We start from the raw sequence: 26,514 nt of genomic DNA on the forward strand, positions 1-26,514 counted from the left end.
TGAAACCTCTACAGTAGGTTTCTCTGATACGCTGAATATGATGGTGTGATATTCATTAAGGTTCTATAACTTTTAGGGGGTGTTTCCCCCTTTTCTCGAAAATCAGCCAAATTTTCTCAGGCGCGTAACTTTTGATGGGTAGGATTAAACTTGATTAAATTTATATATTTGAAATCAGCATTAAAATATAATTCTTTTGATGCATCTATTTGTATCAAAATACCGTTTTCTAGAGTTTTGGTTAACATTGAGCCGGGTCGCTCATTACTACAGTTCGTTACCACGAACTGTTTGATAACCAGGAATTTCAATCTTGAAATTGCAGCCCCACAACTCCTCCCCCAATAAAAGTTTTTACAAAAGGGATACATTTTTTTTGAAGCACTGTTATGCAAAATCTTTAGCACGAAAAGTGGAGCTGAGAAGGCGACAACTGCCTTCTCACATGTAGGGTAAATAAGATTAAATAAGACAAAATTTATTCAAACTTAACAAGATAAATGATAATTATACGCAGGCACGTACACAGGAATTTGTTTCATAGTGGGGGGGGGCAAATCTGGAGACCCCTCCCCTTCTTACGTGCCAGATTATACGGCACTAATCGTCGCAAAGACGCCTTGGCCTGTAAGAAAGGGGAAGAACTAAAAGGAATTTCAGCATTAATTCAGAGAGAGAGAAAAAAAAACTTTAAAAGAACAGTTTTTTTTTCAAATTAAAAGCGTCATTAAAATTTTGAATGAGCACAAATTATACAATACATAAGATGTCCGTCCCTAAACTTCTCTCTCTTCATCCTAGTTTCAACATATTATAGCTATTAACCATCTCTATAAAGCACAAGCTAAGTTTAACGTAAAGAGAGGGGGGACATCTAAAAGAGACAGTGCCTCTTATTAATAGATTTATCTATCTTTGTAAGTTTTCGGATGGCTATTTATTTTCATTGAACAAAAAAGAGTATTTTTATTTATTCTAGCGCGACTAGGACAAAAATATTACACAACTTTAAGGGAAAATAACCCTACCCCTTGCTAATTTGAAGTAAAGGCTTAAAGAAATGTGTTCAAGTATTTTCACCTTATCCATTCACTTGTCATAAATTTAAAGGATATGAAATCGACCAAGTCGTTAAAAAACTCTAGTTCAAAAACAAGCTACTTCTTGACTCATGGAATTAACAAGATGAAAGACATTTCCCAAATCCCAAGGGTTTGCCCGCAGAGTACTTCATGTACAATCCATGCTTGATCTTAGGCACATGATCGGTATTGCCAGATACGACAGTTTACGCCAATTGGGCTAGTGCATATTCAATTCGGCTAGGAAAATGCATAAAAATTTTTCGAATTTGGTAAAAATTATCGCTATCTATTAAAATTAGCCCAAAAAGATTTTGTCATTTTGGCCAGGATACCAAGAAAATCTGACGGTACTGTTGCGCTTAATGGTACACAAGAAAGAAGTCAAGTTTGGTTAATGCTAAGAAAAAAAAAATAAATGCAGATGTCTACACCTTCAAGTCATGAAAACACATAAATGGCCTGTGAGCAGGGCTGTATCAAGAATTTTTTTTCGGGGGGTGGTGGTACAAGAGGATTCTTTTGGTGCGGGGGGGGGGGGGTACACAAAAACGCATAAGAAATTTGTTTATATCCATTTTTGTAACGTTTTTACGAGTCGAAAAACTATTTCTGGGAGGAGGGGGGTCAAAACCCCTAAGACCCCCGGATACGGCTTTGCCTATGGGTGCTTGAAAAGCTGACTGATCTAAGCTGTCGGAAACAGCGTATTGAGGCTTGTCGCCCCATCACGATTTGAACTGTTAGACTTAATAGATTTTTTTTCCTTTTCCACTTTCCTCTTTTTTCTTCCATTTAAAAATCAAAATGTGTTTGATTAGTCATATTTCTTCATGTTTTGAGCCACTATTTATCTTTTTGATGTATATGGTAAATAATACGGCGCTACTGTCTCTACCGGCGGTGCTGATCACCGTTTCCTGCTCCTTCAGTCAGGAAGCGCAATTGGAGGCCGGCCATCCTGTGCTTTCGCACCCTTCCTGTTTACCTTCCCCCAAGTTCTCCAGGCAACCATTTAGAGCTGTGTCGACTCAGGATGACGCCACTGAACCCCGTTCCAAACAAAATAGCCAGTGACAGCAGGACTCGAACGCTTGTCCTCACGGAGTGATATATAAGTATTAATATGATTTTTCTGCAAGGATTTAAATTTGTCTGTTTATCAATATTCACAAGCGAAATGACTATTGCAATTATGTAGTAACAATTGGCCAATAATGAGGCTCACGGGGTTCTAATTGTTCTCTTGTTAGGTTCAAATCGTCAAAAATATTACTTAATCTCAAATAACTCGATCAATCTATTTCGCCTACTTTAGTTTCTCTCGAGGGGATGCCCTCTTTCCCCCACCCGGTCTACATTTCAGAACGCCACGCGGATCGAACAGCTCCACCATTTCGGACATACTTCCCACCATGTTCGGGAAAATTATTCTAGGCTTGGCACGCTTCCACCACGCGCCACCTGGTGTATATGATTTTTGAAAGTAGGGGCCCCTTTCTTCTTCTTAGGTTCATGTTCCTTGTCAAAGTTTTTAGCATGCTACTTTTCTGCAGTCCTGTGGTTTTAATATTTCGGTACCATCATTACAATACCATACCATCATTACCATACCATACCATCGTTACCATACCATACCATCATTCGGTACCGAAGATTCCATTCTATCCATCTAGTGGACTACAATGGCGGATGCAGGGGGTGTGGTGGGGACCCCAATCCCCCCGAGACTTTTCTGGCGCCCTACTTCCGTGTTTTTTCTTCTGTTTTTCACTCTTTTCTTTTTGGGTGCAACAGACGTGCTATTTTTCTTTTTCATGTTAAAATAACCTACTTCCAGAGTTTTTTTGGTATTTCTTAGAAATCCGATTAGGGTTATATTCTTTAGCGAACAAAGGGCAAAAAAATGATGGATCCCCATTTAGGGACAAAATGATTAATAAAAAAAACTAGCTACAAGGTTTGGACGTTTTATGGAAAAGGGCCAGAGCAGAATGTTAAAAAAGCTGAGCTGGAGAAGAAGTGTTTGCTATTTTGTCAGTATAAGGCACAGTTTATATAATTAGCAGTATGATCTTTCCCTATCTCACCCATTATGAAAACCCGGACCAAGGTGCGAGTGCTCCAGAGAACGTATAAACATAAGCGGCATTAGATCTTTTCACGGGTAGACAAAGAATAATCACTTACGAAACAAGTGCTGACAAAACTACTTGGCCGGCTCACCAATAAGTGGACAATAAGTGCACAAATAAGTGGGAGGAGCTTTTTGATCGCACCGAGAATGAAGAGCCAGAAATCATCTGTGGTAAACTTACTGGATAATTATATAAACTGTGGTATAAGGTAACTTGATTATCCAATAATTTTGTAGTGCAAGTACACAGTGAGATAGTAGCCTACCTGCCCCCATAATTTGACACTCCGGTTGTTAAAACCTATTAAACACATGGCTGAAAATCAACTAATCTGTTTTTTTTTCATTTGTCAGCCATGGCAAGCTCCAATTAACTTTAAAAATGTAATTCTCAGTCAATCCAGTCGTCAGGTGCCTCCCACTCCCTGACAGCTTGTATGCATATTAGAGAACTACTTGTTCCGTCATGTGTGGCCCACTTTCAGTACGCCTTGCCACTTTGTGCCAAACGCGGTACAATTTTCTCCGCACAAGGCACACTTCTGCCAGGCGCATGGCCGACCACCCGACGCACATGACTTTGAAAGTTGGCAATCCTTTGACCAATTCATCAGGCTTGGATCCATTACACGTCACAAATTTTGAATAGGTGTTAATAACCAAAGTAAATAAATACAGGAATTACTACGGGCATAGCTGAAATTCCTTCTCTTATTCACAACGACATCTTTATCCCGTTAACTAAGGTTATTTCTCAGAATCTGTTGATTCATCATGCCATTATTATAAATTATAGTTTCAACGAGATACGTGATAATCAGACTGTCAACCGATAAAATCGAATAAGTCGTAAAATCAGGTGGAATAAATTTAATTGGATGAATGGGAATAGGTATTTTGCATAGGCGTAAAGTCCAAAATTTTAGGTAGGTCAGAGAATTTCCCAGGGGGGGCTTCAAGAAACATTGTTTTTAATACCCATACACCCGTACTCTTTTCTGCAGTTATGAGTGGTTAATTACAACTCGGCTGCATTCATTCAAAAGCTGGTAGGGAGATTCTTTTTTTCTTTTTCTTTTTTTTTTACTCTCATGTCAATATTTTTGGGGTTTGAAGATGTGGTAAAAGTGACTTCTTAAAAAAAAAAAAAAAAAAAAAAATCCCAGCTATCTATTTGAGTACGAATAGGGGAAAAACTTTTTTAGGAAAATATTTCAAATATTTTAAGATTGGAGGAACTAGAATGAGCAGTTTTGTATAACTGCTTAATAAAAGAAAATGGGCCGTGAATTTGAGTTTTTATAAGAAAAATTTTGTTTTACAAAAAAAGTTTTATAAAGAAACACTTTTTGTCTTACCGCAGTCAAGCTTTGTCACAATCTTAGCAATGGCCATAGGCATACACATAGGTGGCGTCAAGATTTCCCTAGGGAGAGGGGGTGTTAAAATCCAAAAAGGCACATTTGTAGGTCTATTCTTTTTAATTTTGGGGGAGGGAGCCACCAGACCCCGTCTTGGAGGACACAACACCAATATGTAAATTGATTACTTCGACTATGGTAGTTTTAGGTCATTTGTTCTCATATCGAATCCATCACTGCTATGACAGGTACAACCGCAAGTCCTTTTAGTATATCCATTAGAAATAGGCATGACTCTACCCCTTCAAAGGATCCAAAAGCGTGCTGCTTTTGTTTGTTTGCATTCTTTTTTTTAGCCAACCTACCCGAGGAGATGGCACACTAGTCATGCATTGACATAATACATTGAGCCACATTGACAATTATCTCAATGTTTTATGTCATTATGTCATTCATATTCTTCTTTTGAGCCAACCTACCCGAGGATATGGCACATTAGTCATGCATTCCGATGTCCTAGGGACGCGGGTTTAAGTCCTGATGCGACACTGCAAGCTCAGCCACCTGGAGTGTAGAGGAAATGGGCCTTGGTGACCTAAGCCTCTATCCAGTTGGGTCCATGCCCCAATAAATTATTAAATAAGTCAAATAGTTTGCATTTTGTATTAATTTTGCATCAATATCGTGTCATTTTGAAAAAAAAAACAACAACCTTAGTGTTTAGTTTAGGGGTAAATCCAGGCATTAGGGGGGGGGAATGCAATATAACCTGAATTGCCAATGAAATTCAATTAAGATAAATTTTCAAAAAGACTTTGCTATTAAGGCGCGTAGTTCAGAATAGGACATAAACTAAACGGGTACCCCATCTTCTATTCTATGGTCCAAAGAATGGCTGGGAAATACTATTTACAATATTAAAATACTGTAAATAAATAGTCAATAAATGACGATGGTTATAGCGGTTATCCAAGTGATGAGTCATGTCCGTCCCTACATCTAGTTATGGTCCTACTTTTTACAACGCTTTAGACGTATTGAGCCTAGACTGACATTAAACTTTTTTTCGTGACAGGCGTAAATCTTCCTTTCATCAAAGGTCTATTAAAATTTCTAACACTTGGTGTGATAAATCCAGTCCTAAGGCTGTCCCTTCATGCAGTTATTACCATAGAAACTAATAAATGAGGCTTAAGGGGATATACACTACATGACACTGTATGCACAAGACAGAGGAAGGCTAAAGCCTATTGGTAAACTAAGTTTTTCCTTTCTTCTGTAAACGAAATGCATCATTTTATCAATAGGCATTTGTTGGCTAATCTATCTAACAGGGGCGCTCAGGAAGATGTAGGAGGGGGTAAGAATTTTGTTTAATGAAGATACAAAAGTTATTTCTCAAAATCAAGGGCCATTTTTCCCCCATTTGTTCAATGAAAATATGAGAAAGCCTTTTTTCCAGAATCTAAGGGGTAATAAAATCTAGGGGTTAATTGCTTTCCTCTACCCCCTAAAATCCACTAAGATCTTGCGACTTTTGATAAAATGATTTTCTAAGAAAATTTGAGGGATCTGTTACATCTTAGACCATTTTTCAGGAAATGCACGGACCTCTGATGAGAGGTCCTTAAGGGCTCTGTTACATCTTAGACCGTTTTTAAGGATTAAACTTTTTAGAATCCCCCCCAAGAAAAAAAAAACCCAGGATGCACCCTTGCATCAAAGCCCTCTTTTCTGCGTGGTAGCCAAATTTGAATTTGAGCACTTTCAACTGAGATTAAAGAGCTCTAAGATCTTAGCCCTTTGGGTAAACAAGAAAATGAAAATGTGAGCACAGCGCTGTAACATCATAAAAGTAAGGAGTTAGCAGTAGAAAGAGAGGCTAGTGCACCAATCGTGGACTAGCTAATTATTTAATTATTTAAGCGTTAATTATTTAGCGCTCCTCTTAGTTTTGTATCAAAGACATTTTCTATAAATATTTCGTCAATAGTCTATTCCTTGCTTGTATTATCAGATGAGTCATAGATGTGCGTGGGTTCAACCCTTGGGGATGAGCGAATTTTCCTTGGGGGGAATAGGGCTGTCAAACACATTTATTTTTAGGCTACAATTTTTACATTTTTGTGCGGGATTCTTCAGAATAATCTCAGGGGAAAAGGAAGTCACCAATGCACGAAATCAGCACAGTCCTCGACTCCTTAACCACTATCGTCTGTTTTATGTCCACCATCTAGCGGACCGAAAAGAATTTTCATTTTGTTAGGTTCAACATTTTTGAAGGTTTTACGGCAGCACCACATTTGTGTCAGTGTTGTCCTTGAACCGTGAAAATAAATAAATAAAACCAATTACTTAAATCTGAAATGCTAAAATTAGTTAATTGTCACCGCCAAAAAACGTTTAATCAGCTAAAATTCAAACATTAACAATCTATTGATTCCCAAAGACAACTCTATCTTCAAAGGAAAGCTATACCTATACCTTCTTAAGCTGTTTGGTGTCATATATTTTTTAGCTTATTTTTTGCCAAATTTCTCACGCACGCTATTTTTTTTTAATTAGGATCCCGCTACTACCAGAAATTAAATAAAAAAAACAAGTTTTTTAAACTGAAAGTAAGGAGCGACATTAAAACTTAAAACGAACAGAAATTATTCCGTATATGAAAGGGGCTGTCCCCTCCTCAACGCCTCGCTCTTTACGCTAAAGTTTTTTATTGTTTTAAAAAATAAAGTTGTGAGACAGAGTCAAACTTTAGCGTAAAGAGCGAGGCGTTGAGGAGGGGACAGCCCCTTTCATGTACGGAATAATTTCTGTTCGTTTTAAGTTTTAATGTCGCTCCTTAGGCCTACTTTCAGTTTAAAAAACTTGTTTTTTTTATTTAATTTCTGATCGTTTTTTAGTTAATGCGGCTTTTATTTGCATAAAAATTTTACTTTTCTTTTGCTAAATGGATTTCTTAACAAATAAACTTACGTAAATAACTTCTATATTAGTATATTTTTCTTCTGTCAAAAAATACAAAGTTGCAGATTTTTGCAAATATGAGCTTGAAACCTATGTAATAGGGTTTTCTGATGCGCTTAATCTGATTCCAGAAAAAATCCTTCCTGAAAATGGTTGTATACTTCCCAATAACCAATAAATAATGCTGGCAAGTCTGGTATCCCCTTCTTGGCACTTTCCCTTCCCCCATGAAAACTTCCTTCATGAACAGATCCTCCAACATAACCACCGACCCACCCTTCCCTCCCACTACCAGAAAAAAACCTCCTTAAAACTTCTGTATACTTCCCAATAACCAATACTATATGTTAACATTGGGTAAAGTTCGTAACTTTTAGCCCTCCCTCTGGGAGCTTCGGGGGATTAAATCATCCTAAAAGACATATTTATCATATTTTCGACCATGCTGAACAAAATGGCTATCTCAAAATTTTGACCGGGTGACTTTGGGAAAAAAATAAGCGTGGGAGGGGGCCTAATTGCCCTCCATTATTTTTGGTCACCTAAAAAAGGTACTAGAACTTTTAATTTCCGTTCCAATGAGGCCTCCCACGATATTCTAGGACCACTGGGACGATATGATCACCCCTGGGGAAAAAAAAATAAATAAATAAAAATAAACACGCATCCGTGATCTTTCTTCTGGCAAAAAAAATGCAAAATTCCACATTTTTGCAGATAGGAGCTTGCAACGTCTGCAGTAGGGTTCTGTGATACGCTGAATATGATGGCTTGATTTTCATTAAGGTTCTATAGCTCTTAGGGGGTCTTTCCAACTATTTTTGAAAATCAGGCAAATTTTCTCAGGCGCGTAACTTTTGATGGGTAGCACTAAACTTGATGAAAGTTATATATTTGAAATGAGCATTAAAATCTAGTTCCTTTGATGTATCTATTGGTATCAAAAACCCGTTTTCTAGAGTTTCGGTTACCATTGAGCCGGGTCGCTCCTTACTTACAGTTCGTTACCACGAACTGTTTGACTAGGTAACTGCTGACGGAGAGACCCTTTTCATGAAACATTAAATTCCCAATTTTTCCGTTTTAAAGATATATTTGGTTGTATAAGATTCCGCTTTATCAATTCAAACAATCGGAATTCATTTCACTGTCCTTAGTACTGTTAAGTCGCTAGACGAATGTGATATTTTTTCTCTCAGGGACTGGTCAGAGTTTGCAGTCCCATTACATTTATACTTTCGAGAAGTTTGGATAGACTTTTAGAATACTCAAGGTAAGGTAATAATTATTTCTGAAATTTTTTTGTCACAAGCCTAGATGCAGATGGACCAAGTTCGCATTTTTTGACCTTATAAACACACATCAAACAAAAAACAAGCCAGTATAATAGGGAAAGTCAGGAAAAAAGAACTTTTCAAGGAGTCAAAATGCCATGTAGATTACAAAAAATGTCAAAAACAATAAAAACACACAGAATTGAAAGGAAAAAAAACAAATCAAATACAAAGAACAAAATCTAGCGTCATGAAAAAAAATCTAAAAAATACAAGATAAAATAATAATAATAATAATAAAAACAGAGGGAGAGATTATGAAAAGAAATATCAGAGTTTGCGAAATCAACATTAAACAACAGGAAGGTAAAATGAGAGTGGGTAAAATGAGAGAAGGTAAAATGAGAGAAGGTAAAATGAGAGTGGGTAAAATGAGAGATGGTAAAATGAGAGTGGGTAAAATGAGAGATGGTAAAATGAGAGTTGGTAAAATGAGAGAAGGTAAAATGAGAGTGGGTAAAATGAGAGAAGGTAAAATGAGAGTGGGTAAAATGAGAGAAGGTAAAATGAGAGTGGGTAAAATGAGAGAAGGTAAAATGAGAGTGGGTAAAATGAGAGAAGGTAAAATGAGAGAAGGTAAAATGAGAGAAGGTAAAATGAGAGAAGGTAAAATGAGAGAAGGTAAAATGAGAGTGGGTAAAATGAGAGAAGGTAAAATGAGAATGGGTAAAATGGGTGCATGGGATTTACTTATTTTAACACAACAACTATGTACGGGACGAAAGTTCTTTTATATCTTTCAGTGGAAAATTTTATTGCTGCAAGAAGAGGGATTTTTGTTAAAGCAGAGCGAGGAAGGCGAGTTTGAAGGGGAAACTTGACTAGGAAAAAGGGAATTTGTTCTAGAGGTTATGGAGGACATTGTCGACGAAATGCAGGGGGATTTTTATTCTATTTTCAAACAAGGTGGTCAGATTCGCTCTACGAAGAAGGGAGATGCAAGGGAATTTACCCTAACTGAGTGACACCCATTAATTTCATAGTACAAACTGACATTTTAGTGGGGATTAGGCAAGTGAAAGAATCAAGTATCTTGTTGATTTCCTAAGGAAATTAGGTCACACCCAGGCACTGGCAGATCCAGGGGGCGGGGGCCCCCGCCCTCAAGATTTTTCTGGTACCCTCATTCCGTGTTTTTTCACTCTTTTTTTAAGTAAACTTGTCAATTTGGTCAATTATGGGTGCCCTTGTCCCATTGCCCCCCCCACTAAGATTATGCTCTAGATCTGCCATCACGCCCAGGGGACAAGAAGTTTGATCACATGTTTTTAAATAATAAGAATGCATGCTAAACTAAGCACTTTTCGCTATTTATGGCAAAAAAAACTCTATAGTTGACTCAGAAGAGAAACCTAGGGACAGCCGGGAAAATATCGCAGTCGACCTTATATCATACAACTTCACCCAAAGATCACTACAGGCTGAAAGCATGGGTTTGATAAGACCAAGAAATGCTGATATCTTTTGATAATCTCCCAGTGTTGATATCTAGATTACCTTTGAATAAATATGTATTCATAATTTCATTATAAAGTCAAAAGCAAATTATAAATTAGACGCAGCATCCAATTTGGCTACTAAGACGAATCTGATCATCAGGATGATATAGATCATCAATTTCACGGGTTTTGGTGTTTGATACATTTCAGATGAAATATTTTTATGTTATTTGCATATTTATTAAATGCAACAGATTGTCTGGCATATTGTGACAGGTTCATTATCTGCCCCACATGCGATAGGTTATGACCATGATCTTCTAATACAAAAAATTGAATTTAAGACCACTGACCGAAAACCATGGAATGAATAAGGGTTGGCATCTTTCATCTGAACAGTGCTGATAGATAAGGCTAAGCAATGAAAAACGAATAATCACAAAAAGAATTATAGATAATCACAAAAGGAAAAGCAACTAATCTCAAAAGAAATTGCAGATAATTACAAAAGGAAAAGTGGTACTAGTGTATTAAATGTACCCTTTTATATACTGTATATGGAATGCCAAACTGGAGATGCTACAGATACCGGGATAGATACCCGGTCATAAAACAGTTGTTAGAGTGGAATTGAGTGAAACGGTTGATCTAATATGAATGTTAAAATTGCAATTTGGGATTTATATAATTGTAACATATAATTTTGTAACATATAATTCTTATAATTTTGTTCATAAACCATTATAACCGGGCATCTGTTTCTGGTTAGGTTAGGTTGCGTATTTAATATATGATATGCTTTAGCACCACCACCCCCGACTCTAATGTGCAAATATATAGCCCAAATTTGTTTCTGAACTATTAAATATTCATCATGTTTTATTTTATTTCATTAGCATTAACCAAACTTAACTTCTTTAGCAGTATATAAAAGAGTACGTTTAATGCACCAGTAACGGAAAAGCAAATAGTCACAAAATAGATTGCAGATAATCACCAAAGGAAAAGCAAATAATCACAAAATAGATTGCAGATAATCACCAAAGGAAAAGCAAATAGTCACAAAATAGATTGCAGATAATCACCAAAGGAAAAGCAAATAATCACAAAATAGATTGCAGATAATCACCAAAGGAAAAGCAAATAGTCACAAAATAGATTGCAGATAATCACCAAAGGAAAAGCAAATAATCACAAAATAGATTGCAGATAATCACCGAAGGAAAAGCAAACAATCACAAAATAGATTGCAGATAATCACCAAAGGAAAAGCAAATAATCACAAAATAGATTGCAGATAATCACCAAAGGAAAAGCAAATAGTCACAAAATAGATTGCAGATAATCACCAAAGGAAAAGCAAATAATCACAAAATAGATTGCAGATAATCACCAAAGGAAAAGCAAATAATCACAAAATAGATTGCAGATAATCACCAAAGGAAGAGCAAATAATCACAAAAAAATTGTAGACAATCACAAAATGAAAAGCAAATATTCACCAAAGAAATTGCAGATATTTTACTAGCCTGCTCCAGTAGGCTACCTTAACAAGTAAATACAAAGATAATCACATATTTGTCATATAATCACAAAAGAAATTGCAGATATTGTACTGTTGTACAGATATTGTACAGTTAATATTATATACATAAGAGCTATTTCCTAAAACTGTCACATTTCAAAAAGTAACTGATGGAATCTGACAGTTTCACAGGGCGGTTACTACCTGTTCATTCAAAATAATAATAAATTCTCTGGAGTTGGCCTACCTTTTTTTCTTCTTTCATACTCCCTTTATCGTGTAGGCTTAGCAACGTATCGTTAGTAAAGATACGGTAGGCTGCAAATGTGGCACCCTGTCGATAACTAGGGCGATATTCTTATAGCTTTTCAGAAGTCTATGCCAAATAGCTATCTCCTACTTGTCTTGCCGAAGCTGGGTAAATTTATCTACTTAGAATCTACCGTAACTAGAAGATTCTCTTGATATGATAATCGAATACCGTATCGTTTTTTTTATTATTATTATTCTTTTGCACCTCTTTTAGTAGTTCGTGCTGTTAAGTATCTATAAAATTAAGCAGTTATATCAGTTCTGTTCCCTGCTTACAATAATGACATTGTTCCGTTCATTATATACCTCAAATACGGCAAGTTATTTACCATGATATTGTGACCGGGGCATATGTATGCGGGGAGATCCTACCCCCCCCCCCGAAATTCTAAATTTCTGGAAATTACGGACTTCTCCTTCAATTATCAAAAAGAATTTATTTTTCGTATAATTGGGCTCAAAACCAGGAAAAAATCCTGTGTGCGTGCTTGGTTGAAACCTTTCAATAGGACGAAGGCCGTATCAAGGGGGGGGGGTTAGGGGTAAGAACCCCCCCCCCCAAATGTTTGTCCTACTCGTAAAAACGTAAAAAAATGAATATCAAACAATTTTTGTTTTTTTGGAGTATTTTTGTACCCCCCCCCGAACAAAATCCTGAATAGGACAAAAAGACCTGAACCCCAAAATATCGAGGAATCATATCGGCATGAGGAAAAGTGTAACAGTCAAGACATTTAAGGACCCTTTTCCTTTCAGGGGGTCTGAGGATCCACCCTCCCCCTTCTATACCTTTAATCTATTCATTGCACTAAACCTATTTTTTGTTGATAAATTCAGACCGAAGCTTATGTTTAATTGTGTTTTGTTTTTCTTATTTGTAATTGCATCTAAAATTTACTTTTAATTCACTGTAGCATTATGATATTTTAAAAGTTGGGGTTGGCTCTACTAGGTCCAAGTATGTAAACCGAGGTTTCGTTGTGTCTTCTAAAAATGTGTACAATTTGTATTAGCCTATAAAAGCCTAAACTTTTTTATATTAAGTTAAGATTCAGTTTTTAGGAAAAAAAATTTGTCGTGGGGATTTTGCTGTTACAAACCACTGAAAACCAATATTGGCTTCCTATTCTTCTTTGAAACAGAGGCCTTCGGGTACTACCATTTTCTTTTTTTACAAGATGTGGGATTGTATTTTGCCACATCACTGTGTTACATTTCATTGGGGTTACACTCAGTGACGTAAATTCAAGAACATTCAGGGGCGGGTTGTTTTTTCCGACATTTAGAAGGGCATATTTGTCGTTTTTCGATTTTTTTTTTCAATGAAAATGCCAAAAAAGGGGCATTTTCCAACAAAAACACCCCCCAATGTTTTTTTTAATTCTAGGAGGCAAATAATCAGAGGGGTACAACCCCCCTCCCAACTGACACCACTGGTTACACTTCTTCTGTTATAAATTTCCACCTTCAACAGTTTTCAGTGGAAATTTGAAATCAGAACCAGTTTGGGAGCTTATACTTCTCTATTTGTCAGGTTAACTTGTTGTTTTAGCATTTCAAGCGATGGTATTTAGCTACATATAGTTCGTAAAGCCAATAACTCACATCTATTTTGTAATATCGTGACCAGGCACGTACGCAGGAAACTTAGGACTTCGGGGGTAGAGGGATGGGCCCATCCCCCTACATCCGTCGAGGCCGTACCCAGAGGGGAGTAGGTGGTTTAACCCCCCCTCCTGAAATGTTTGTCTGACTCGTAAAAACGAAACAAAATGGATATAAAAAAATTTTGTAAGCGTTTTTTGATGTTTTTTGTGTGTACCCTCCCCCCCCCCCCGAAATTTTTTTTTTAGTAAAACCCTCTCTGAAAAAAAAATCCTGGGTACGGCCTTGATATCCGTACGTCCCTGAAACTCATATCAAACAACGAAGACTGACCTGATATACAATTGAAGCCTGAAGCGAGAATTGTTCTTCCTCTTTCTTGTATAGATTAATGTGAAGACACTTTCGCATAATCTCATCACTGAAATTAAATTCCAAAAGCTTTTTCGATTATAGAACCAGAGTCAGTCAATAAGTTTTCGAACCTTGCAAGAGAGCATACGTTTTTTTGGTATTTACCTGGTATTATATACGAAAATGGGGGGGGTACAAAACCAGTGACTTCACGACGATACCCGTTTCAATCTACGTGAATTACTTCAATAACTCCTAAGACCACACTGGGTATGCATGAAGGAAAAATACATTTTTGACTGGCTGGATATTTGCTCGTTTTTCCCTCTTCACAATTCGCTTCATTTTGTAGTAAAATACCTTTTTTATTTCCAAGTGCAAAGCAATACTCATCAGACGATGCATCTCGAAAACTACTATCTGGCTGAGATCAAATTTTTGGACCAAGATAAATCCATCATAAATTGTCAAACTGCTTTAATATTTGAAAGACTTGGCATTTCTATTGTGATTATTCTAATGTCATTAAATAACAGAGATAGATATGCCATCTTTGCTTAAAAATTGGAATGGCCTTTGCTTGAAAATGGAAATTGGAAATATGGAATCATAGTTACAGCAAACTACGGCCAATACAAAATAAAGTTTAAAAACGTGTCTTCAAAGAAACTGTCAAATGAAAAAAATCCCAATTGACACTAATTTGATAATAGTAGGGCTAATAGTTAACTAAAACCCCTCAAAAACGACGTTAAAGCAAAATAAAAAGTAAACCACTGTAATTATAACCGGCGAAAACCCTTGAATGAGGGTTCACAGCCCGCCTCCGTCTTGAAAAATAAGAACAATTGATGGTAATTGCATGACCAGTAGAAATATCATATTTTGCCAGTGCTCAGAAGTTACTGGAGGAGTGCGTGTAACTCAGCCACCGTTAAATCAAACCCCATTCAACTGAACCCAATCTACCTAAACCCTCCTTCAACTCAACCCCTATCCAACTCAAAACCATTTAACTGGACTCCCGTCGAACTCAGTCTCATTGAACGTAACTCAAATGCCACTCAACTCTATCCCATGCAACTAAATTCCATTGGTAAATTTGCTGTTGTTGACCACATCCAAAGGAAACATGGTAGTAAAATAGAAGTTGTACCATTAGATTCCTTATTTTATACTTTTTCGAAATATCATGGTAATTTTTCTGACAATGCACCCAACCCCCTAGTTATCCCAGATAGTGGTCCTAATAATGAATTTCTCCATTGTTTTGCATCTTATGATACGTCATATATTCTTAGTTCACTGGTTTTGACCCATTCTTAATCCAGTGAAAAACTTTCCGGCAAGAGATTTAATATAGTTGTTAAATAAAAATGTTAGTTGAAATGATTCTAAAATGTGGTTAACAATGACAAATGAAACTCAGAGAGGAAAGTAACTAACAAAATGAAAAATAAAATCAAAAAGGGTGAAAAAACGAGGATTATATCATTTGTCATGCATAGCCAGTGTGGTCTAAGAATGTGGTTAACAATGGAAAGGGACATGATAATCGGATTAATAGAAACATACTGCATATCATAAAATAAGAATTTCATCGTCTTAGAAATATTTTTTTTTAGTTTCTTTTATATCCTAGGGCTACATCTGGGACTATCACTGGGGGGGGGTGCATTATCAGAAAAGCGATCATGATATTTGGAAAGAATACTACTACTCTTTCCATATTTCAAAGCCACTGTGGTATGGAATACCACTTTCCATATTTGGAAATTTATACTACTTTTCTATTTATTTAATGCTTCCTTTTGATGTAGTCAACCACAGAAAATTTACCCCCCCCCATTCAACATAACTTAACCTAACCTATTTTAGGGGTTGAATTGAATTGGGGTCGGGATGAATGAGGGTCAAATTAAACGGGGGCTACTTGAATGAGGATTTAGTTGCAAAAGGGATGAAAAGAATAGGTGTGGAGTTAAACAGGGGTTGAGTTGAATGGTGGTTGAGCTGAATGGGGGGTTGAATTGAACGAAAAATGAGCTAAATGGGTGAGTTGAACGGGGCTAAGTTACACTGAAACAGTTACAGGAAGACCGTAGAGAGATGGTTAATTGCTCATTTGAAAGCTAATGCTTGTGTCGAAGCGCTTTTTCAAAATTTGCACTGTTAGTGCCAGGATAAGATACCATACGACACCAAGAACAGTACATCTTACCACTATTCCAAGGGTGGAGATGGCTGGGAAACATGAAAAGGACGTAATTGAAATCGCCACCCCTTAATACCCAAAACTAGAGATGGAAACCCTTATAAGACTTATCACTTACACACATTTATCAAATGTGACCTACTGAGGACGCAATCAGCAATTTCGAAGTTCTGCCACCTTCCCCAAATAAATTTTTGCGTCGGTGCTTGGTAAAAATAATTGAAAAGGGACTGATTTCTAACAGTCGGTTTCAGAACCATCACTAAAAATTCACAACTTTTATAAGTTAAATTCTCTTTTTTACCAATGGGTAGCGGACCAAACTAGTTAAATATAAAAAAAAATACTTCAATTTCTTTAGTTTATTTTCAAAATATAATTTTGACCAAAGGACACGACAGTGCTAGAACAAAATAAATTATTAGATTGCCATTACTAGATAAAGAGAGAAAGACGCAAGATTGTCCAAACATTTTATTTGAAAAGTTCATAAGAATCAACATTTGATCACAATCAAGTCTTTTGGATTGGTTTGACGGTAGGGGGGTACATTAAAAAGGTCTTAATGACCCCCCCCTCCCCAGAAAAAGGGGTATATACAAAGCGGCAGTGCTGCAGTAGAAGGATACCAATAGCTAGTTTGCTTATGAAAGAGAGAGAGACAATGGTATTGACAGTCATTTAGATGACCATTATGACAAAGTTATTATGAATTAATAAAACCCAAAAAATAAATATTAACGTCAATGTCCCTTACGACAAATGTTTTGTTGCCAATGGCAAGCTTCAAGGGGTTATCTACTCTCAGGAATCATGGACACTAGATAGCACATTCCAAGCGTGGCGGAACAAATTCCACAATTTTGTAAAAAAAAACCTTCCCAGTTCAAAAATGTTAGAAAATTTTGAACTGTGCCAAGCGTGGCGGAACTAATTCTAAAATTTTTGTCAAGAAAACCCTTCCCAGTCCAAGAAGGTTAGAAAATTTTGAAATGTGCCAAGCGTGGCGAGCTAATTCCACAATTTTTTTCAACAAAACCCTTCCCGGTTCAAGAATGTTAGCAAATTTTGAACTGTGCCAAGCGTGGCGGAACTGTGCGGTACATGCGGCGGTCCGAGATGTACACCAGGTGGTGGAAAGGTGGCAGTCCCTCGATAAGCTTTTGTCTGTTTAAAACTGATACATTATTCTGAAAGTACAGAAGAAAAGAGGGATTCAATTTCCCTTCACCGCGCAAGCTCGTAGAGGCATCACCGGGGGCAGTGATGCACAACTAGACACACGACAAGCAAAATTGAATCCACAAAATCATGTACTTCTGCAACCCTAGTGGGATACCCCTAGTTTCCAACAATCAACTGATGAATCTGACTTATAATTACACACTTATAAATAAATGTAGCCTATTGTCTTTCGGAAAGGCAGTAGTTCAGAGCGAGACGAGAATATTCTCAACACCAATTTGATCATATCTTCCTACTGATATAAATTTCCTTAGAACCTACTTTAATCTGATATTATCAGACCTCGTAACTTTTTAAGATGGGTAGATTTCCGCGCTGATAAACTGACTTTCGACATCTAAAAGCAGAAGCATGTAATCGTGGGCCACAGAGTTGATGTTCATCAATTGATCAAGACAAGTGATAATAGAAAATTTTGGTGAAAATGTTTGAAATTTGACACCACTAAATTAGCTGAAATTGGAGGGATAGTAGAGTAGGTCTACAGCAGTGTGAATCTTTACAATTAAAGTCATTAAGTTATTACCGGTTCACTTACTTTTTTAATCTCGTTTTTATTACATTCATCAAAACGGTTAATTAGAATGATTTTGCTGTCTCCTCCCCCACCTTAATATCCGAAATCTTGTTAATTATATGTACACTTCATATTCAAATTATCAAATAAAGTTTTTTAATTCTCCCCTCCCAAAAATAGAATTATTGGGCCCCACAAAAAAAAAATCGGACACGTGCCCGCTGTATATGACACAAACAAGCAATATTCCGACACATTGAATTTAGGCAATTATGAAACCAACCTTATCCTAAAATTTAAAGGCCAGATAATTCATTTCCCGTAAGCCTAAGTATAGGCTTTAAGAGTGGATATAGGACCAGGCACGTATTTTTGGACAAATTAGAAACGTATAATAATAAATATTATATTGAAATTATAAATGGTAAATATCATAAGATTTCAGGGGGCTGCGCTTTAACGCACCACCCCCATCCCCTGCGTACGCGTCTATATAGACGGTTCTTCATAAATTCCAGAGCAAAAACGCATCCCTGTTTTGATTGTCAATAAGAATATTATGTACCAACAACAATAAGAGAAGAAAATATTATCCTGTGCCACTCAAACTTGTTTGACATTGATAATTCGGTATTGGTGCATTATGCAGGCCCACCGCTATATACTGTATCAAGGAAACCAGTCACGAAACCCGTCAAACGGGCTATTTACAAGATACCGCTAAAGATAAATGATTGCAAAGCCGTGGTTTCTCAATGAGTTACAATATTTAAATGACTGTTTTTTGGAGATTAGGGGGGGGGGACGGTACCTAGGTTAGGTTGTGTATTTAATATATGCTATGCTTTATCCCCCCCCCCCCCCTAATGTGCAAATATATAGCCCAAATTTGTTTCTAAACTATCATATATTCATCCTATTTTATTTCATTAGCATTGACCAAACTTGACTTCTTCGCGGGGCCTGCATAATGCACCAGTACCGCTCCCGACACAGATTAAATCCCGGATAATACCTAAGTTCCCGGCACTCATCTGCGACACTCGTACGCGGCTATTATTTTACCTAGTTCCGTCACGAGGTTTTAAATATCTGTAAAATCTTCCTTTGCTTCTTTCCTACTTGAAAGGGAAACGGAAAATCGTCCCAAATCAAACTGCAGACTTATCTCGGCAACGATATAATCAGACTTACCTCAAGAGACAGAGGCCGGATGAATCCCATGTAGGTGTCGCTATTATTCGAGGGTGAAGACACGTTGACGAGCGGAGATAGATCGGTCATCCATAGTCGATCTGAAAATAACGGTTTATAATAAGCAGGGTCGTATCCAGGATTTTTTCGGGGAAGGGGGGGGGGGTACAAAAAAACTTTAATAGACGCATCAAAAATATGTTTTTGTTCATTTTTGTTACGTTTTTTACGGGTCGGACAAACATTTTTTTTGGGGGGGGGGGGGGGTCAAACCCCCTATCCCCCTGGATACGGCCTTGATAATAAGGGCTTATGTATAATAATTTTGTATAACAAGGGGTTTTTCATTCAGAAATGCATATTTCGTATTTGTATGTTTTTACTGATAGATTTAGAGAATAATAAGCATAAAAGAAATAATGAATATTTGTTTAATACCTTTGCTTTCTTTATTTGTCCCTTCCAATCCAGGATTCTTGTGCAGCAAAGACTCTAACAATCCCATACTTAGCACCCTACGTAGACATTCATTAAATTCCCCTTCCCTTATTACTAGGGACAGGGACGAATAATGGGAGAGTTCAGTCAATCGATAAAGGGAAACAACTTTTTTTTAGAGGACCTTATTTTCGTTTCCTATCAAAAGTTTGGAAAGTTTTTCGCATGCAAGCAGTTAATATTAAAGTAAGAAAATAGCTTTATCAATATCAACAGGGAATACAATTTCACTGACTTTCCAGAGATAGTTGGATGGAGAAACTCATTTACAATAGGGGGAATGATTTAAAATTAATCTAGAGTTGCAATACCAACTTCTGAAAAGGCAATACAATGTAGCTGATAGTACTATATAATAATATAGATACTAATATTTAGTAATAATAAAGATAGTCATATATATAGAAAGATTAATTGGAAGCCTGTAGATACGGTATTTCATATTTTTTTTATGAGGGAGAGGCAAGGATTTTCCCAAAGTATAAAATGCCATTTTTTTTTATTTTCTTTTTTTGTCTGTATACATTTTGATTTTTCTATGTAGGTGGACGTCCTCCCTTCACCCCATTTGATATCCCTGTGATTACGCATGTGCATTTCACTTTCCATTTAATCTATTTTGGCCTTTTCATCTGCACTAGTAGGCTCAGGCACGTACGCAGGAATTTGTTTCGGGGGGGGGCAAATCCTTCAAACCCATTATTCTGTGAGAAAAATCAGAAAATTATGGGAAAAGGAAAAAAATCGTGAGATTTCGGGGGGGCCCGGGCCCGGAGGCCCCCCCCCCTGCGTACGTCCCTGAGTAGTCTATTACGATATATTTTGCTTTCAGAACAAAAAGATGCTTTTGATATTTAAATCTGTTAGTTTGTGAAATCTATAGTAACGTTTGGTACTTGTCTATTATAAAAAACACACTCGAGAAGTGAATTTTGGTTAATTCTAATTAAATAAAACAAAATATGATGAAAATATGATAGTTTAGAAACAGATTTGGCCTATATATTTGCACATTAGGGGGTAGGGATGGGGGTAAAGCATAGCATATATTAAATCCGTAACCTAAACAAACCTATTCTAACCAAAATACCAACTAAATACTTAGTAACCTAGTAGGTAGCCTTTACAGTAAACTAGTAACCTTTAGGGCCGCACTAGCACGTTGATTGGAAAAAGATTAGCAGAACTGTTATTTCAATTCTTTTCTGGGTGTAAGCTGCCAAATTTTTCGGACGATTTTGGTAACCCCCTTCCCGACAAAAAATCGTCGATTATCTGCCATTCCTAGCTCCCCACAGACAAAATTTTATTTTAATTACTTATATCTGTAATTAAAGAGATCGCTTATATCTGCTTTAGTTATATATTTATCTTAATCCCTATCTATTTATTTTGTCAATGTCTACGTCTAGCTAATGTTCTGTTAAAACAGTGTGTTTATAAGAATTTACTACCGTTGTCATGCAGTCTATTCTGGAACATTGGAGAGGGAACTAAAAACTTATTTTTTACACGAAATATTTTGGCAGCAACGCCACTGTCTCTGGAATTCTGGGGATTCGTTGTTTTGAATTATCAGCAGTGCTTTTCTTTTTTTCAAATATTTTGGTTATGGTACTGTTCGTGAAATTATTAGCTTAAGGTGCTTCATGTCTGTAACAGGCACGTGCGCACAATTCTTTTTCTGGGAGATGGGGGAATTAAACAACAACTTTTATTTGATGATTTGAATAAAAAGAACCAATAAATTCGGGAAATTTTGGGATTTCGTGAGGGGCGGGTCTCAAGGTCTCCTCTGCGCATTTGCATGGCCCATGGGCGAATTCTAACAAGATTTGGCCGAGATTGAGCTAACACCAGAACTATTCAAAATAAGATTTGTGTGATTAGCTAGCTAGTTATGACTAGTTCAGACGGAAAATTTCAATTCCTATAAAGTTTTTTGGTACTCTTCTATTAAACGGACTCTTTTATATAGTGCTAGTTTGGTTAATGCTAATAAAATAAAATAAAATAGGATGAATATATAATAGTTTAGAAACAAATTGGGCTATATATTTGCACGTTGGGGGGGGGGGCAAAGCATAGCATATATTAAATACGTAACCTAACCTAGGTACCCCCCCCAAAAAAAAAACATTTTTAATATACGCAATTAAAACCATGCTATACATTGTATTTCTCTACAGCGGTGTCTTGAATCCTTCCGTAAAAACGGGTTTTTTGTCGCGTCTCCAGTTTGACATTCCATATACACTAGATAAAAGAGTCCGTTTAATAGAAGAGTACCAGTTTTTTTTCTATATAGCTAATAATTGATAAAGAAAAAAGCTTTCTAGTGGGCTGGTCTTAACTAAATTCCAAGAAAGTTCAACAAAAAATAGTACAAGTACATAGTGTGGGCATTTTTGTTACGAAAGTGGTCCATAAGGTTTGATTAATTAAGTGAGTCTCATGTAGGAGATTAGAGAGAGCTCATCACCCTCACCTTCTGAAATTGGCAGTTGGGCCAATTTCTGAAATTGGCAAATGAAATTGGCAGAGACAACAATCTAATGACTAATGACAACAATCATTTATCGTAGCACCAAGTATCCTGCAACAGTGACGCAATTCAAACACTTTATTTTTGAACTGACGAGGGAGAGGTTCATACCCTATATTCACGGCCGTTTCCAGGCGGAGAGGGGGTTTTAACCCCCCCCCCCCCCCGAAATGTTTGTCCAACTCGTAAAAATGTAACAAATACGAATTTAAACAAATTTGTATGCGTTTTTTGAAGTTTTTTTTACCCCCTGCTCCCCCAAAAAATCCTTCTGTAACCCTCCCCCCTCCAAAAAAAAATCCTGGATACGGCCCTGTCTCTATTAATAAAAAAAAAGTTTTTACAATGGAAGTAAAGACCGACGATGATACTTAAAACGAACAAAAATTATTACTTCGCAGTTCATGCAACAGGTATCTGCAATTTTGGTCCAAATAAGTGACTCGTAGTATTTCCCTAGTTTTGTAGAATTTTGAAAAAACTAGCGTTTTACCGAAAATCGACGAATTTAAAGTCAGACTTCGGCGGATTACTCTTCAATACGGTTTTTTGAAACCAAACCATTTAGGTCTATCATAAATTGGGTGGCCTGCTTTAACCCCCACCCCCACAAAATACCCCCCCCCTCGAGGAAAATAAGGTTTTCCAAATTTGAGAGCTTTATTTGAGTTTTTTTTTCCGTAGGGGGAACAAATTTTGGTACTTATCACTTACACACATTTATCAAATGTGACCTACTGAGGACGCAATCAGCAATTTCGAAGTTCTGCCACCTTCCCCAAATAAATTTTTGCGTCGGTGCTTGGTAAAAATAACTGAAAAGGGACTGATTTCTAACAGTCGGTTTCAGAACCATCACTAAAAATTCACAAACTTTTATAAGTTAAATTCTCTTTTTTACCAATGGGTAGCGGACCAAACTAGTTAAATATAAAAAAAATACTTCAATTTCTTTAGTTTATTTTCAAAATATAATTTTGACCAAAGGACACGACAGTGCTAGAACAAAATAAATTATTAGATTGCCATTACTAGAGAAAGAGAGAAAGACGCAAGAGTGTCCAAACATTTTATTTGAAAAGTTCATAAGAATCAACATTTGATCACAATCAAGTCTTTTGGATTGGTTTGACGGTAGGGGGTACATTAAAAAGGTCTTAATGACCCCCTTCCCCGAAAAGGGGGTATATACAAAGCGGCAGTGCTGCAGTAGAAGGATACCAATAGCTAGTTTGCTTATGAAAGAGAGAGAGACAATGGTATTGACAGTCATTTAGATGACCATTATGACAAAGTTATTATGAATTAATAAAACCCAAAAAATAAATATTAACGTCAATGTCCCTAACGACAAATGTTTTGTTGCCAATGGCAAGCTCCAAGGGGTTATCTACTCTCAGAAATCATGGACACTAGATAGCACATTCCAAGCGTGGCGGAACAAATTCCACAATTTTGTAAAAAAAAAACCTTCCCAGTTCAAAAATGTTAGAAAATTTTGAACTGTGCCAAGCGTGGCGGAACTAATTCTAAAATTTTTGTCAAGAAAACCCTTCCCAGTCCAAGAAGGTTAGAAAATTTTGAAATGTGCCAAGCGTGGCGAGCTAATTCCACAATTTTTTTCAACAAAACCCTTCCCGGTTCAAGAATGTTAGCAAATTTTGAACTGTGCCAAGCGTGGCGGAACTGTGCGGTACATGTGGCGGAACTGTGCGGTACATGCGGCGGTCCGAGATGTACACCAGGTGGTGGAAAGGTGGCAGTCCCTCGATAAGCTTTTGTCTGTTTAAAACTGATACATTATTCTGAAAGTACAGAAGAAAAGAGGGATTCAATTTCCCTTCACCGCGCAAGCTCGTAGAGGCATCACCAGGGGCAGTGATGAACAACTAGACACACGGCAAGCAAAATTGAATCCACAAAATCATGTACTTCTGCAACCCTAGTGGGATACCCCTAGTTTCCAACAATCAACTGATGAATCTGACTTATAATTACACACTTATAAATAAATGTAGCCTATTGTCTTTCGGAAAGGCAGTAGTTCAGAGCGAGACGAGAATATTCTCAACACCAATTTGATCATATCTTCCTACTGATATAAATTTCCTTAGAACCTACTTTAATCTGATATTATCAGACCTCGTAACTTTTTAAGATGGGTAGATTTCCGCGCTGATAAACTGATTTTCGACATCTAAAAGCAGAAGCATGTAATCGTGGGGCCACAGAGTTGATGTTCATCAATTGATCAAGACAAGTGATAATAGAAAATTTTGGTGAAAATGTTTGAAATTTGACACCACTAAATTAGCTGAAATTGGAGGGATAGTAGAGTAGGTCTACAGCAGTGTGAATCTTTACAATTAAAGTCATTAAGTTATTACCGGTTCACTTACTTTTTTAATCTCGTCGACATTCCATATACACTAGATAAAAGAGTCCGTTTAATAGAAGAGTACCAGTTTTTTTTCTATATAGCTAATAATTGATAAAAAAAAGCTTTCTAGTTGGCTGGCCTTAACTAAATTCCAAGAAAGTTCAACAAAAAATAGTACAAGTACATAGTGTGGGCATTTTTGTTACGAAAGTGGTCCATAAGGTTTGATTAATTAAGTGAGTCTCATGTAGGAGATTAGAGAGAGCTCATCACCCTCACCTTCTGAAATTGGCAGTTGGGCCAATTTCTGAAATTGGCAAATGAAATTGGCAGAGACAACAATCTAATGACTAATGACAACAATCATTTATCGTAGCACCAAGTATCCTGCAACAGTGACGCAATTCAAACACTTTATTTTTGAACTGACGAGGGAAAGGTTCATACCCTCTATTCAAGGCCGTATCCAGGAGGATAGGGGTTTTTACCCCCCCCCCCCCGAAATGTTTGTCCAACTCGTAAAAATGTAACAAATACGAATTTAAACAAATTTGTATGCGTTTTTTGAAGTTTTTTTTACCCCCTGCCCCCCCCAAAAAATCCTTCTGTAACCCTCCCCCTCCAAAAAAAAATCCTGGATACGGCCCTGTCTCTATTAATAAAAAAAAAGTTTTTACAATGGAAGTAAAGACCGACGATGATACTTAAAACGAACAAAAATTATTACTTCGCAGTTCATGCAACAGGTATCTGCAATTTTGGTCCAAATAAGTGACTCGTAGTATTTCCCTAGTTTTGTAGAATTTTGAAAAAACTAGCGTTTTACCGAAAATCGACGAATTTAAAGTCAGACTTCGGCGGATTACTCTTCAATACGGTTTTTTGAAACCAAACCATTTAGGTCTATCATAAATTGGGTGGCCTGCTTTAACCCCCACCCCCACAAAATACCCCCCCCCCTCGAGGAAAATAAGGTTTTCCAAATTTGAGAGCTTTATTTGAGTTTTTTTTTTCCGTAGGGGGAACAAATTTTGGTACTCGTGTATTATGCGCAATTCACTCAAGTTTACGTTATGTATAAAACTCGAGGGCAAACCAGTTTCTTCGTTAGTTTCTTCAGCTTAGCGCGATACAAGATAAAGACAAATGATAGAATAGATGGGAAATACATAATTTGGGCTATATATTTGTACATAGGGGGGGGGGTAAAGTATTTGGACAGTTTGAAGTCAGAAAACAATTCTGACTTCATAATATGCAGAATAATTGTACCTAACACATTTTGCATGCAGACCCCCTATACTTTACCCCCTTCCCCTAATGAGGAAATATATAGCCCAAATTTGTTTCTGAAATAACGAAGAAACTGGTTTGTTCTCGAGTCATCGTAAACTTGAGTACCGGGATTTTTCATGGAAAGAAAGCCGGATTTCTCGGTATTATTTAAAAACGATCAGAAATTAAATAAAAAAACAAGTTTTTTCAACTGAAAGTAAGGAGCAACAGCCTCCTCCTCAAGAACTCGCTCTTTACGCTAAAGATTTTGTATAGAATTTTAAAACAAAGCTTATTGTTCTCACTACACAACCATTTGTTTTTAAGGAATCGTTCTTAAAGAATTAGGACAAAAAATAAAAATGTTAGCGTAAAGAGTAAGGTCTTGTGGAAGGGGCATCTCTTTTCATATACGTAATAATTTCTGTTCGTTTTAAGCTTTGATGTTGCTCCTGAAAAAGTAGCGGACACATTCCGGTACTTGCGTATTATACGCCACTCACTCAAGTTTAAGATGACTCGAGAA

At 36.8% G+C, this 26,514-nt stretch overlaps 1 protein-coding gene across 1 annotated transcript in view; it reads right to left on the reverse strand.

Annotated features, from left to right (window-relative positions):
* The window catches only part of tinc (transmembrane protein tincar), a 157,714-nt gene that overhangs the window by 83,171 nt on the left and 48,029 nt on the right, over window positions 1-26,514 (reverse strand). Inside the window, exon 4 of the mRNA XM_089088041.1 lies at window positions 19,291-19,391. Within this exon, the coding sequence (XP_088944167.1) occupies window positions 19,291-19,391 (101 nt within the window). The remainder of the gene's footprint in view (window positions 1-19,290; window positions 19,392-26,514) is intronic.

This window comes from Artemia sp. Qi Xiang Cuo, chromosome 4, assembly GCF_049724085.1.
Source record: "Artemia sp. Qi Xiang Cuo chromosome 4, ASM4972408v1, whole genome shotgun sequence".
Classification (NCBI taxonomy): domain Eukaryota; kingdom Metazoa; phylum Arthropoda; class Branchiopoda; order Anostraca; family Artemiidae; genus Artemia; species Artemia sp. Qi Xiang Cuo.